The sequence below is a fragment of the Crocodylus siamensis genome, chromosome 1, assembly GCF_052110815.1.
Source record: "Crocodylus siamensis isolate JL-2025a chromosome 1, ASM5211081v1, whole genome shotgun sequence".
In the NCBI taxonomy this organism is placed as follows: Eukaryota; Metazoa; Chordata; order Crocodylia; family Crocodylidae; genus Crocodylus; species Crocodylus siamensis.
The window spans coordinates 147,238,432-147,253,602 of NC_143395.1; the positions used below are offsets into that span (position 1 = coordinate 147,238,432).

At 41.4% G+C, this 15,171-nt stretch overlaps 1 protein-coding gene across 3 annotated transcripts in view; it reads left to right on the top strand.

The window, feature by feature from the left end:
- Positions 1–200: 200 nt before the first annotated feature.
- The window catches only part of SPAST (spastin), a 63,072-nt gene continuing 48,101 nt past the window's right edge, over positions 201–15,171 (top strand). Inside the window, exons 1-3 of one of the 3 annotated variants that reach the window (XM_090044984.1) lie at positions 201–940; positions 11,049–11,135; positions 11,974–12,057. In XM_090044984.1, coding sequence (XP_089901110.1) covers positions 517–940; positions 11,049–11,135; positions 11,974–12,057 — 595 coding nt within the window. In that variant the 5' untranslated portion in view covers positions 201–516. The remainder of the gene's footprint in view (positions 941–11,048; positions 11,136–11,973; positions 12,058–15,171) is intronic. The other 2 variants (XM_090044976.1, XM_090044968.1) reach the window with 2 other exon arrangements.

A 15,171-nucleotide genomic window follows, 5' to 3' on the forward strand; every position in this document is an offset into this window, starting at 1 on the left:
CAGCAGCCCGCCACGAGACCCGGGCTAAGGGCGCCCCTCGAGCCAGGCTGGGCTCTGAGCGGAGAGATCGGCCTAGTCTCCCCCCCTGCGGATTGGGGCAGGGCCTAACCCCCGAGCGCACCTGTGTGGCGGGGTTTGCTGTATCGCGCCGGTACAGTCCCGTGCCACCCGCGAACGGCAGGGCTGTCCTGGGTTCTGCCCCTTTCCCAGGCTGCACCGCTTCCCTTAGCAACTGCCGCCCCTCTGACAGACTACAACCCCCGGCGTGCACCGCGGCCGACCGGTCCCTCCTTGCTCCGCGTCTCGGGCCGCGCGGTGCTTGCTGGGAGCTGTAGTCGGACGCCCACCTGCGGCGCCCGCCACACCCGGCATTGTGGCCGCGCGGCGGAGTGTGGCCGGAACAGCCGGTGCCTCGGCGCGCAGGGCTATTCAGGAACGGCCGCTGCGCACTTGGCGCTGGGCCTCAGGGCCGCCGCCATGGCCGGGGTTGGCGGAGGGTGGTGGCGACGGCGGTGAATGAATTCTCCGGGCGGTAGAGGCAGGAAGAAGGGCTCGGGCGGCTCCAGCTCCCCGACCCGCGCCGCCGCGGCCTCGCCCCCCGCCGCGCCCGGGCCGGCAGCCCCCCTCCCGCCAGCGGCCTGCGCCGTGTCCAGCGCGGGGGCGGGAGCAGGCGCGGGGGCGGGGGCGCCGCCACCGTCGCCGCACAAGCGGAACGTGTACTACTTCTCCTACCCGCTCGTCGCTGCCTTCGCGCTGCTGCGCTTCGCTGCCTGCCGCCTGGGGCTGCTGTGCGCCTGGCTCTGCCGCCGCATCGCGCTCATGGCCGCCCGCGGCGCCCCGGCCAGTGAGCCCGGCGGGGCGCCAGACACCGTGCGCGCCTGCCACAAGCGCGCCTTTGACTGCATCTCCGCCGCGCTGCGCATCGACGAGGAGGAGCGCGGTGAGCGCTGGGGCGGGGAGGGCGGCTGTGGCAGGGCCCGGCCTGGTTCGGCTCGGCTCGGTTCGGCTCCCGGGGACACGGGCCCGGGCCGCCGCTTCCAGTCCCGCGGGCTCCTCCCTCCCTTCCGCTGCTCGTTTCTGTTTACATAGATTTATTATCCAATTAGTTTATACTGGCTTATCTTTCTATATTATGATGGCTTTATTTAGCTATTATGTATTTGTTTATACTTATTGTTTATATATATTATGCTTATGTATATGATGACGTCTTTATATTTATTCATACTTAAATATATTACTATATACTTGTTTATAGCTATTCTTATACATATTATGTGTTTATGTGTATTTATATTTGTGTGTTTTATTATATATCTGTTTATATTTATACTTATTATTTACATATAATATAAACACCCAAGTTTAAATAAACAAGTATATAATGTGTTTACTTTGATACTTTATTATAGAGTACTATATTAGTAATATAGTACTATATTATATTATGTTGATACTTATTTTGACACTATATTATGTGGTAGCGTTTATACTTGTGTATTTGCTCAATATGTAAATAAGTATAAATATATATAATATAAAACCAAGTATAAATAAACAAATACATAATGTGTTTATGTTGATACTTATACTGTATTATATTTTATATTAGTATTATAGTACTGTGTTAGTGATAAAGCACTATATTATTTTATATTAGTGATATAGTACTATATTATTGCATATTTATACTCATTTAAACATTATATTATGTGCTTGTCTTTATACTAGAATATTTGTTTAATATGTAAATAATAAGTATAAGTATATTAATATAAATATTAAGTATAAAGAAACAAATACATAATGTTTACGTTGATACTTATTGTATTATTATTTTATATTAGAAATATAGTATATTATTTTATATTTATACTTATTTAGACGTGCTTGTGTTTGTACTTGCATATTTGTTTATATTTATATTTATTTATATGATATGTTACATTTTTGTGTTTAGGAACTGTATTCTAATGTGTTTGTGTCTGTTTATATTTAGCATTTATGCATTTATATTAGGTTGTTTTTATATTTACCATTTATGTCTTTATATAACATTTATTCTGACTCTCGTTTTAATTTGCTCTCATTTTGTCACAAGCACTGGAGTTTTTAGTGGTACATCTCTAGCTTTTAACTGGCAGCTCCCCCAAGTGTGGGCACTCTCATGGTAAAAGCACTCCTCCCTAGCTAGGGGGGCAGGAACTGTGTGAGAAACATGAATGTCAAAGAGTTTGCATTGGTAGCTGGCCTATACAGTGTGGGAGCAGTTTTTTTCCCTAGAAGAAGGAATGGTTTAATTTTGTATATGTAGCTAGTGTTAACAGTCCTATGTAACACCTGTATTTTTAATGTTTTGGTGTTAAACTGGAAGCAAGTTAGAACTGCTATTCCAAGTCTTCATTCCTGTTCTAGTCTGCCCTCTTTCCTATTGTATCATTTATTTCTTTCATTGTATGAAACTAATCAAACAGGAAATTGTCACGCTGCAGTTTTCCTTTAAAACTGATGCAGAGGCACTCCGCTTATTTAAAAGAGGAAAGTTTGGTCAGTGAAATGGTGGGGTGAGGGACAGCAAAGAATTTTCTTCAGCATTCTGTTTTATTCCACCTGTTGTTGTTTTGAATTCCAGACAAGATTTCAAAAGCTGTTCCCAATGTATTGGACTCAGTCCATCAGTCTACGTGTAGCAGGACAGCCCTAGTAGTGTTCAAAATGGGGGGGGGCGGGGGGGTTTCCTCTGAGACATGGCTTTGTGCTAGGCTTTAAAATTCTGTGGAAACATCAGCATGACTTTGAGTGTCTGCTGTGTAATACTGTAGTTTCTTTCATTAGAGCTCCTTGGGAAGAACATGGCAGTATTTTCCTTTTCTGGAAATCAGAATAGAGGCAACATGCTCAGTACATCATGAAAGGGACACAGTTATTCTGTACAGCAACAGCTTGAGTGGCAGTGATGCAGCTTTATTAATCTGAAAGGGATGTTTGCATGATGCAGAACCTGTCACAGTTCAGGGACCAGAACAGAAACTTGATACTCTAGGTCAGGGGTGGGCAAAATGCGGCCCAGGGGCCGGATGTGGCCCACCAGACCATTCTATCTGGCCTGCAGGGCCCCTGAAAAAATTAGAAAATTAGTATTAATCTGTCCTGTCATGTGGCCCTTGATGGCTTGCCAAAAAATAGTAAGCGGCCCTCTGACCAAAATAATTGCTCGCCCCTGCTCTAGGTGGCTTATTATATTTATGATGATAGCAAAAGTGTTTACAGTTTTTAAAGGACAGATTAATCTTCATTTGGCAGGTATTATAGCTTGTAGTAACAAACAGATACTAACAGTGTAACACCTTTACTTTTAACATTTTGTTATTAAACTCAAAGCAAATTAGAACCATTATTCTGAGTCTTAATTCCTGCCTGTCCTCTTTCATGATATCTTTTTTTTTTTTTTTTTTTAAATAGCATGAAACTAATTAAACACTTCTTTGGATTATTCTGGGAGAAAGAATTACTTAAATGTATGACAGTTAAAAGCCTGCAGAATAATTTAAATAAGAGCGCAAACATTGGAGAAAAACACAATACCTGACTATGTTACGGTCCTAAACCTGCAGTCTGCCAAGATTTTATAGGCAATTCACCAGATCCATATAGATAGTTTGAGGAGTAATAGAACTTCAAGTCTTTTGCATGGAGGATTTATGATCATAGGCACCCCTTTATTTTTGCCTCGGTCTTGGACCCCTCCTCCAATTTCTGTTCTATAACTAGTAGTAGTAGCACTTTGTCTTTTTTAAGTTAGCTTGAGTTTACTACTGTGATCCTTGGAATTGCCTGTTAGTTTTTGTTGCTGAAATCCAGTCAGCATTGTGTTGCTATGAAGCCTTCAGATCTTGCTCCTGTCATGAGCTTGCACTTTTTTAAAATTTTATGTTAGTTGTACAGGGTGAACCCTTATAGAAACATGCTTTTGCTGTTAATATAAGTAAGAACATATCTGTTAAATACAAAGCTTTTGCTACAGTAACTTTCCTGAGCAAGGGGTATATAAATCTATTATATTTATGGATTTCTCTATTTATATGCAAAGCATTCATTAACTTTAGATGGCATGGAGGGATTTGATGGAGATCTACCAGTATGCATTTTGAATCCTTTTTATTTGTTTCTAAGTAGAATGCATTTTGAATCCTTTTTATTTGTTTCTAAGTGGCTTTTGTGTACTGTAAGTTCAAATGGGTACCAGTAATAACCAGTATATTATGTATAGTTTGGAGAACAGTTAAGATTTCTAGACTGTTGAATATCCTTCTGTCTTATGCCCAGCTCTCATTTGTTTTAGAAAAAATATGTGCTAAAAGGGGTGCACCGATAAGGATTTTCTTGGCTGATACTGATAGCTGATGATTAACCAACCATATTGACCAATGATGATCCAATAACTGATATTTAGCAATAATGCAAGGCATTTTATATTACTGATATGAACCTGGTTTTTTGGTTTGTTTTGCATTAATAACATGCACACATACCCCCTGCATGCTCTGGCCCTTGATGAGAAAGGCAATGACCGCCTTATTCCCACACATGGCACCCCCTTGCCCAGGGCTCCTACCTGCAGCCCATGCTGCTGTCTGTGGTGGACCCTCGTGCAGACAATGGCACCAGGCACATTTTGGAGCCCCAGAGCACTCTGCTGCCTCAGCACTAGTGGGCCCTGTGCAGCCGACCTCCCACAGTCGCTGGAGAGAAGGCACCCGGTGTCCAGTGGAGCAGAATGTCTCTCACAAGGTGCCTCACCCCACCCATGCACAGCACAATGTCTCCACGGCAGCCACCAGTGTTCAGGCCTCTGCTGTACGTGTGGCATTGCCATGGCAGTGGCAGCAGGAGCCAGTAATGGTCTCTTTGTTGCTGAGCACAGTGCCCTGTGACTATTCACTGGCACCCCCTCTCCTTCCTGCTGCTCACTGGGACCTGTAGTCTGCTGTGGTCTCGGGCTGGCAGTGGGGTACAGGGGCTGGACTATGCTGCTTGGGGCGCTCTATAATTATCAGCTACAATGACCAAAAAAAGCCAACATCTAATAATGTCATTTGTCCTTTTATCTGTTTTGATCGGATAGCCAACCACCCCGAGTAATTAACAAATGTTGGGTAGAAATCATTGTAATTTCTGTGCTTTTAAACTTTTGGTAGGATTAATGGTTTTTATTTAGTAGTCCTTTAACAGTAGTAGTCAAGCTTGGAAAATCCACTTACCCTTAAGGAATTTGTATGGTGACAGGGAGGGCAAATCATAGACTCAAAGTGTGTGTGTGTGTGTGTGTGTAGTGGGGTGAGGGTGGGGGGGGTCTTGTTTTTTGTTTGGTTTGTTAATCTTTGCTTTTGCTAAGGTAATATTCTAGGTGTTGTGGTTTCATCTTTGTGTTCACCAAATAGTAGAAGGGGTGAAATCTAACAGGGCTGGGATAACTTCTTTTGTGATTGTGAAGCTCTGAAATCACCTTGAGACTGCTGTAAGCAGTAGTAGAGACACCAGAGATCTTGCTTAGGAGACAAATAATCAAGAAAAGGAAACTAGAGACAGGCCAAGGTAATAAAGCTCCTGTTGTTGCGGAATCCAGAAATACAACTCCCCTTAGCAGCCAAGATGGAAGGAGACTTAAATGTTTGTGGCTGTACCTGATGATCTTCCGAGGTCTCTTCCAGCCTTACAATCTATATGGCTTCTAGAAATGAGATGGTGGGAAGGGTGTGCTTAAAATGTAAAGGTGAGGGTATAAAATGTGTTTAGTAGATAGAGGATGATATGAATCTCGAGCAGATTCGAAGGACAGTACTTAAATAGTATGGTGCCTGATGCCATGCAGAGTACTAGGTAATAGACAAAAGACAGAGCTTCTCAGTTTAAGCTCCCTAAAAATATTAGCTCAGTATTCAATGGTTAAGAAGGCAGATATAATGTGAAGAATCTTTAGGAAAGGAATTGAGGCTAAAACAGAAAATATGCTACTATGTAAGTCTGTGGTGCTCCTACTTATTGAGTATTGTGTGCAATACTTGATGCAAGTAGCTGATAATTTTTTCTTTTAGTATTTAACCAAAGACGGTGAAGACTGTTAACTGTAAGGTGGCTAAGGCATTGGCTGAAAGGGAGATGTCATTGGGCTATGTGGAAGTGGAGTTATCAGATTAGAGAGGTGTTTCTAGTGGTGCTCCTTAGGGATTGGTTCTGGGATCTGTCCCCTCTAAGACTTTCATTAGTGACTTACAGGAACTAGATGATCGTTTTCAAAATCTACACAGACACCAAGCTAGGAAGAGGATCAGATTACTGTGGAGGAAGAATTGGATAACCTTGTGGAGTGGACCAATATAGTGTTATGAAGTGCAAAGTTATGTATTTAGGGCTAATGCTTAAAGCTTTAGCTTTAAGGTGGGGTATCATACTGGAGGCAGCGGAGAGAAAGGAACCTCAGTGTATTGGTTGATTGTAGGGTGGCCATGAGTTCCCCTCATGTGACTGAAAAAGGTTAATTTGATTCTAGGGTGTCATTAGGCAGGGTGATATTTATTTATTTATTTATTTATTTATTTATTTATTGTTCAGTAGTCTCACAAAAACATCAATACCAGTGCAGAAGGAACCGGTTACAGGGGTATAGGTTGTAGCTGTGTTGGTCTACAGGCATAGGTGGACAAGGTTCTCTGGGTAAATCTGGTATCTTTTATTAGACCAACTGAAATAACTTGCAAAAAAGAGTTTTTCCAGCTTTCGGATACTGAAAAGAAAAGTTTTACCCAGATAACTGTTGCAATTATTTTGCACTTGCTGAGTGCTATAGGTGGCCATGTTCGCATGTGTTTAGTGTTTATGTAACAGGTGCTGGGTGGATGGGAGACTCTGGGGCTGCAGCGTGGAAGCACCATGCGGCTGGAATTTTCCGCATGGGGGTCTGACAAGGGGAAGTCCAGGGCTTGTCAATAATGTGACGGTCACCGCCCCGGGCCAATGAGAAAGCGCCACATGTAATTAGACCGCCCTGCATCACAGGGAGTATAAAAATCATCGCTCTGTGAACTTTGGGGTCTTCGCGCGCCCGACGGAACGTACCCTACAGATTGAATCGACACGGAGCGACCTTCGGCCTGGCCAGCCGGAGGGAAGGACGCCAGACCCGCCTGATCCCAGCGACCCTTCCCGGAGATACAACACCAGTGTGAGTGGGTGCTCACTGGTGCACCCAGCATAGTTGATTTTGTTTTGTTTAACCCTTATTAATAAAATTAAGCCTGACCTTTAAAGCGAGTGTGATCTGCGTAAGCCCGACTATCAAAAGATCCTGTCCACAATAACTTTGCTGAAGGAACTGGTGAAACTAAGTGTATAGTTTTGGTTATCTGTTTAAAAAAAGAGATGGATTTAAGTATAACAGATACTAAAAGAGTTATTAGGCTCACTCTCACAAGGGTAGATTTAAAAGAGCAGTATTTGTTTAGCTTACCACAGAGTTGTCCAACCAACAGCCTGTCAGCCACGGGGACTAGGAACCTGGATTGCTTGAGGATGGGTTTGACAAGTTCCAGGTGGCATAGCCTGATATGAGTGGGGTGGAGGTCCCAGAGCAATAATCAGTGCCTGTAACACCTGAAATCAAGTAGTTGGTATTCTCCACTGATGAGGGTTGAAAGAAAACCATTTATGCAGAAGAGGTATGATAATTGCATGTTTCAGGTGTTATGCTGCTTACCTGTTAAGACAAGGAAGAAATCCTTCTCTTTTTCCTCCTCACCTCAAATATTTTTATTTTGCTTTTGGGGTCTTTGTTCTTGCCTTCCTCTGACACTTAAGACATTTGCTGTAGGTAGCAATGGGAAATTGGCTGTGGTATGCTGATGTTCCTATTGGTACTTAGAAACATCTTTGGTGTCTGGATGGAGGTTTTTGCTTGTGCGCAGAGTCAAACTGGTTGCCAGCACTGAACCTGCAAGGCATCAGCACCAGGAGGAATTTTCTTCTCGGATCTATCTGACAACACAAGACAAAAACTATTCAGTCTTTTTGTCTTCCACTGCAATATGGCAGAGCATGTGCGTTGTCTCTAGTTAAGACTAAGATGATTGTATCAAACTGTCTCCCCTTTCACTGGTAGGGTATGGTGGTGCTATTCTCTCCTGGTGTTAAGTTGGGACACATTGTTTTTTCCTGGGCTGCCCTGGGGCATAGTGTGGAACATGGGTTGGAATGGATGATCTTGTGGATTCTTGGACACAGGGTTGCCTGTGAACGCAGGGGACTGTGCTTAATGACGCTTCCTGTCCTTTGTTGTAATTGTTAGTGGTGTGGGAAAAATAGAAGAAGCTTGTCTAGAATGCTGGTAACTTAATCTTGGTGAATACAGTTGATTTGCTACATTGCCTAATCAAAAGGAGTGCTTAGTTAAATGATTCATTTTCATAACTGATTAAATAGACAGTGGAATGTCATTTGGATACACAAGTCTATGGGTATGTGGGTTTAATTTCAACACAGTTTGCACTGAAACTGTCACTCAACATAGATAAATCATTTTAGGTAGGATCTGTGATACATTCTAGTCCTGGATTTGGCTAGAGGTGCACCTTTGTGATATGTCCCCAGGGTGTCCCAACACTTGCAGAGGTGCCTTCTAGTTTTAGACCCCTCTCTACCATTGGTCTGCTTGACCACTGAGAGCAGGCTGAGATGCTCCAAAGGCCATTTCCGTAATTGAAGGCACTTCAGCTTTACCCACCTTGCCCAGGTCTTTCCATCTCTTAACAGAAGGGATTTTTGCTCGTTAGAAGAACTGCATCGTTGTCTGGTCACGTGCTCAAAATTATTAGATTCCCATGCTCCCCATCCCCCCAAATAAAAAAGGCCTGCTTATGTAGTCAAATACTGTTACCTTTACCAATGACTAGTCTTTTACAAAAGAGAACAAAGAGTTTTACTATAAAACAAAGATCCAAAGGCAAACAATAAGTAACCATATGTGAGATGGAGCCAGAGATATAAGAATAGATAAACAAAAGGATATACTGCAACAATAATCTATTAGCCTGCATCTTAAATGTACAAATGCAGCTTCTAGTTGGCATCACAGGTCAGGTAGCAGTGGCTGCCTCTGACCTTTCTGCCCTTGCAGTTTGCCGTTAGCCTGTTACCCACAGGCTGAGGGCCAAACCATTTTATTTCCTGAAGACTTTAGACAAGCAGTTGCTCTCATGGCAAGGCTTAAGTATGGTATCTTATCTGGCTATTTACATACATTATACATTGCATTCTTGGGGAGCTCATATTGTGCATGCTACTTCTTGCCATCAAAGAGGGGTGTGCTTGTTTACCAGACCAGAAGTCCTTCCTAATATAATTTGGACCAGGAGGAGACTTGTATCCTTTCAGACATATCCAAGGATACTGTCTCTCGCTCAGTTTCCCTGCTGTGAGAAATGTCCATCCCTGAATGACTTGAATAGCCAGCCAGGTGGTGTTCTTGCTATAGGCACCCCCTTTTAAAATGTAAATTCATTTTAGTGTGGAAGCATCTGGCTATAGCGCTCCAGACCGTGTTGTTCAGAAAGGTCTATGTGACTGGGCTTTCAGCATACCCATGTCATATCTCAGCAAGTATTCTCTCAAGTGTGAATAGGAGAGGAACACTGAAGTTAATGATTAATCCACTAAATAGTCTTGGCCAAAAAATGAACCATAAAAATTGCATTCATATCAAATACTAGGACTCATATTAACGTAATAAAGGGCTCCTATAGATGTGCACGGAGCCTGCTCCAACATGCTGGAAATAGCAGCGGGGTGCTTTGAACTAAGCTCATCAGACATGTTTTATTTCAGAGTGCCCTGCTGCCATGTTTTCAGCATGAGGATGCTGATACACATGATGTGAGGGGGCTTTTAATTAGCACAGCTCGCTAATTAAAGTGCCAGGTGCTATGTTCCTGAGCACTGGTAAAAATACCCGATGATAGGGCTACATACAGTTTGACACTACCTATACATAGTGATTATACATGCCGTGTCAGTAAAATAAACTCAAGAAAACGTGTGACATTCCAAAAACACTTAAGTTTGACAGAAGCATCACTAGTGTAACTACTGGGTGAGAGGAGCACCTGCTCCAGGCACCAAGTTCTGTGGGGGGGGGGCAGAATTGCTCTCCCTCACCCCTCATAGAGTCTGCAGAGGGTGATGTGTATTTCTGACACATGATGCTTTTGTGTTGGGAGTGAATAACCAAATAGGTTTTTATAGGCATCTCTTTTGTATTATAAACATTGTGACACTATAGAAAATAGTTGCTTTGAAAGCAATAAAAACATACACTGTAGGGTCAGTGTAACATAGTTGTTAAGTCAGATATCTTTACCTCATCAATCCCTGTGATACTTTCAGTCATTTTTAAAAATGTATATACTGTAATAGTATACTTTTCATATCTGTTGTATGTGTAAAAGAAAGATTAAAAAAGAATGGTTTCTCTCAATCTGATTGTTCTAATTTGACAAGCTTTTGCCAGCCTATTTCACTGTTAGTTTATCTGAGAACAGATGTAGTCAATCCAGTTTCCTCTTCTGTTTTTGGATGTCTTTTAAAACATTTGGGGAAGTGTTTCTGAAGTATTAGAAAGTGATTTGATGCTAGTGTAGTGCCTAAAACTGTTTTAAGATTTATTTAAAATTGTTGGTTCTTAGTAGCTTTTTGAGATTCAAGGCACCCCTCCATAACTTTTGTGAACTGAGTGCCACTCAATTTTAATAAACAGTTTTTATATTATGGTGCTCTTATCTTACCTCCTTGCAGATGGACCCAGGTGATGGGTGTAGGGGTTCAGCCACGCAGAGACAAGCCTGAGGCTGCACTTATCTGCTTATCCTCATGCCTCATGGCACTCTGCAAAGGATCTTGTGGCACCCTAGGGTTCCATGGCACCCTGGTTGTGATTACTGTTTAATTAATTTCTGAGTTTAATCCAATATGGAAACTAATAGGTTAATTTCCTTTTTCAGCAGGACAAAAGGAGCAAGCTATTGAATGGTATAAGAAAGGAATTGAAGAACTGGAGAAAGGAATAGCTGTTTTAGTTGTTGGTCAAGGTAAGACCATTTTTTAATCTTATGTAAAGTTTTGACTTAAATGACAAAAAGCGCTTTGTGACATTTTCTCACAAAAGGAGGAAAGTTCAGCAGCATTTCACATATGTCAGATGAGGGGGATCATTTTACAAAATGAACATTGTTTCAACTGGGTGCTAGACAAGTATTTGCAGAATATTTCCTAATGGACTTTGATGCTTTTGACAATGCTCTTTAACTTTTTTCCATCTAGCAAAATGAAAAACACTTATGTAACTAAATAAATTCTGTTTCAGTTTTAAAATAGAACCATTGTTGTATTAATTTTGTCCTAACCTATTTTTTTGATCCACTGTAATGGCAAATCTTGATGAAGTATATTCAGGATATTCAAAATCATGGACAGTTTGGATCATGAAAACGCCCAGTAAAACTTATGTAACAGAAAATATCTGTTATTGACTTTTTTCTTAGCATGAATTCCAATTTTATCTTCTAGTGTTTAGGTCCCTGGATAAAATTGTGTATTATTGTTGCTATGTATTTTTATGCTCCATGAATATAGCTCAAGATAATTTCCTTGGGCTGGTGATAGTATGCTTCCTGGTTTTTCTTCTCTCTGCATGCACCCCCCCTGCCTACCCTTCCTCCTCCCCAAAAAAAAGAAAAGAAAAAGAAATATTCTTTAGGAGTCTTAGCTAAGGTTTAAGTAACTACATTTCAAAAGCCTCTTAACCATTCCCCCACCCCCAAAATTAAGAAAGAGGTAAGTGTCACTTTTACAAGGATAGAGGGATGTGGGTGTACTTAATCTAACATTCCAGTAACGTTGACTTCTTTTTTTTTTACTCTTTGCAAGGTGATCAGTGTGAACGAGCACGACGTCTACAGTCTAAAATGATGACTAATATGGCTATGGCCAAGGATCGGTTGCAGCTTCTAGGTACTAGTTACTATTCATGACTTCGAAAACTTTGTTCTGTGCATCATGCTTTATGATATTTCATTTTCAAATTTGCAGAGCAAATAAGTTACTGATTCTATAGATTCCTTCCCCCCCCCTAAAAAGTTTCATGTATAGTGTCACCCTCTTGCAATTGGCTTCTTATGGATTTCATAACCCATTTTGTTTTTGCTGTTCACTCTTCCTTTTACAGTAGGACAGCATATTACAACTACCAGGCTTGGAAGGATTGGGTATCTTAAAGTTATTTTGGAAAACTTGCATTTACTTTGAAAGCACTACAACGATAATGAATCATAGAAAGATTGGAAGTGAGCTCAGGAGGTCAAGTCTAACCTCCTGCTCAAAGCAGGACCTTCCTCAACTATATCATTCCAGCCAGGGCTTTGTCTAACCAGGTCTTAAAAACCTCTAGGGATGGAGATTCCACAACCTCTAAAGCTTGTTTTACTGCTTTACTAACCTCCTCATGAGAGAGTTTCTCATAATATCAAACCTAAACTTCCCCTGCTTCAACTTGAGACCATTGCTTCTTGTCCTATTATCTGCCACTACTGAGAACAGTCTAGCACACTGTTGTCTCATTCAGTTTGTTGTCCACTGTAACCGCCATGTCCTTTTCTACAGAGCTGCTGCTTACCCAGTTGGTCCCCAGCCTGTATTGGTGTGTGGGATTGTTCCATCCTAAATGCAGGACTTTGTGCTTCTCTTTATTGAACTTGTGAGATTTCTTTGGTCCAGTACTGCAATTTGTCTAGGTCTCTCTGAATCCTAGCTCTACCCTCCAGCATGTCTACTACTTCCCCTGAGGTTGGTGTCATCTGCAGACTTGCTGAGGATACACTCCTTCCCAGTTTCTAAGTTGATTAAGATATTGAATAAAACCACCCCCAGAACTAACTGCTGGGACACTCCACTTGATGCTAACTGCCAGCTAGGTATTGAGCCATTGACTAATACCCTCTGAACCTGATGATCCAGCTAGTTTTCTATCCACTTTACAATCCATTCTTCCAACCCATACTTCTTAGCTTACTTGCAAGAATGTTGTGCAAGACTGTATCAAAAGCCATGCTAAAGTCAAGGTGTGTCACATCCACTGGTGTCCCTGTATCCTCAGAGTCAGTCATCTCATCATAAAAGGCAATCAGGTTGGTCAGGCATGATTTGCCCTTGGTGAATCCATGCTGACTATTCCTAATTGGCTTCTCCTTCAGGTGCTTAGAAATGCATTGCTTGAGGGCCTGCTCCATGAATTTTCCAGAGACTGAGGGTGAGGCTGATTGGTCAGTAGTTCCTTGGATCCTCTTTCTTGCTTTTCTTAAGGATGGGTACTATATTTGTCCATTTCCAGTTGTTGAGGACCTCTCTCAATCACCATGAGTTTTCAAAAGATAATGGCCTGCAGCTCTACAGTCACATCTGCCAACTCCCTCAGCACCCTCAGGTACATTGTGTCCAGCCGAATGGATTTGTACACATTCAGCTTTTCTAAATAGACTCTGACATGACTGGGTGCCACCTATCCATAACTGGCTGTGATATCACTTGTGGATGTAGTTAGGAAAGTGCATTGGATTTTATACCTGGACGCACTGTATAGGTATAGCTGACTTCTGTGGGAAGTAATCATTATACAGTTAAACAATTTGTATATTAAGATTACAGTTGCATTTGATCCCGGATGGATGTCCTTCAGTCTTACTTATAAGACTTTTAAACTTGCTGAAATATAACTTAAACTCTTATCACTTTAGGATTTAAAATAGATGGTGAAGATCATTTCAGAAGCAAAATGCATTACAATGTAAACGCTACAAACTTAAAACAGAAATGATTGACAATTACATGTTGTTGTGCAATTTAAAAACAAACACGCATACATTCTATGAGAGTACCTTTAATATTTTGTTAAGGTTCTCTTAAACTCTATTTAAGTGTTTTCTTATGCTTTTTTTTGTTTTTCTAAGTACTGATCAGCAAAGGAAACCAGTTTTTCTGTTGTAGTCACTAGCATGCTTAGACTTCATTCCACTGTATGTCTGCCAAATGCTGTCTTTTTGTGTTCGTTGAATTTGAGGCAAGACATCCTACTTTCTTCTGAAAACCTAGAGAAGTATGGGAATAAAAATTCCTTTTCGTCTGGCTCCCACTGCCCTCTGTATTATGGAGTGATTATAACAAGGAAGAAAATGATTCCCTGCCTTCTTTCTTTGGCTTCCATTTTTTTTGGTTTTGTGTACTGACAAACAAAGGGAATAGTTGTCCTGAACTGGCATCCGCTGTCTGCTTGTTCCCATTTTCCAGCCTGTGGAGGATTTTTCGCTCCATGACACTGGCTCTTTTACAGTTTAGTATTAATATTTGTGCTTAATATTAAATAGCTTAATATTAAATTGAAGAGTGTAGCAGAAAGCCTGTATGTGAGTTGCCTCCCAGAGTAGTGGTTAAATGGTGTAGTTGAGGAACATGACAGTACAACCAGTTATGCTCTGCTTTTTGGGTGCACAAAGTAAATGAACTGGAACAGATTATTGCTTGATGACTTCAGTTACAGTTAGCTTGGTGTGACAGGAGAAAAAAAGACAAAAGTGATCTGATTTGAAGTCAGTATTATTTTTTTAAACAACATTTGCATGTTGCATGCAATATCTGATCTCATTTTACTCCTATTATGGCAGTATGCTAGGTGTCTAACAGAGTTGCATGTTGGTATGCCAAAAGAAGGTAAAGACTGCACAAGTGAAATGCTGAAGTCAGAAAGTTTAATGTGGTATGTGCAAATTTAATTCTGCATCTTAAAGCTTACCATAATGCATATGATTTGCATGTTGTTTCCATGCTTTGTTCAATGTGCAGCCTCATAGAAGAATAAAGTACTAATAAGTAACAAATGAAGTAGGGTCCAGAAGCTCTTTACATTATTCTTGTTGGAACTTTTTATTTTAGTTTGTTTTAGTGAAAATTTATTTTAGTTTAGTCTGTTCTATATGGCAGCATCCTTCATCACTGTAGTATTTCAGCACCTGTTCAAAATTTGGTGTAATAAAGAAGAAAATTGGGTTAGGCAGAGCAAAGAAAGCATGGGGCTTT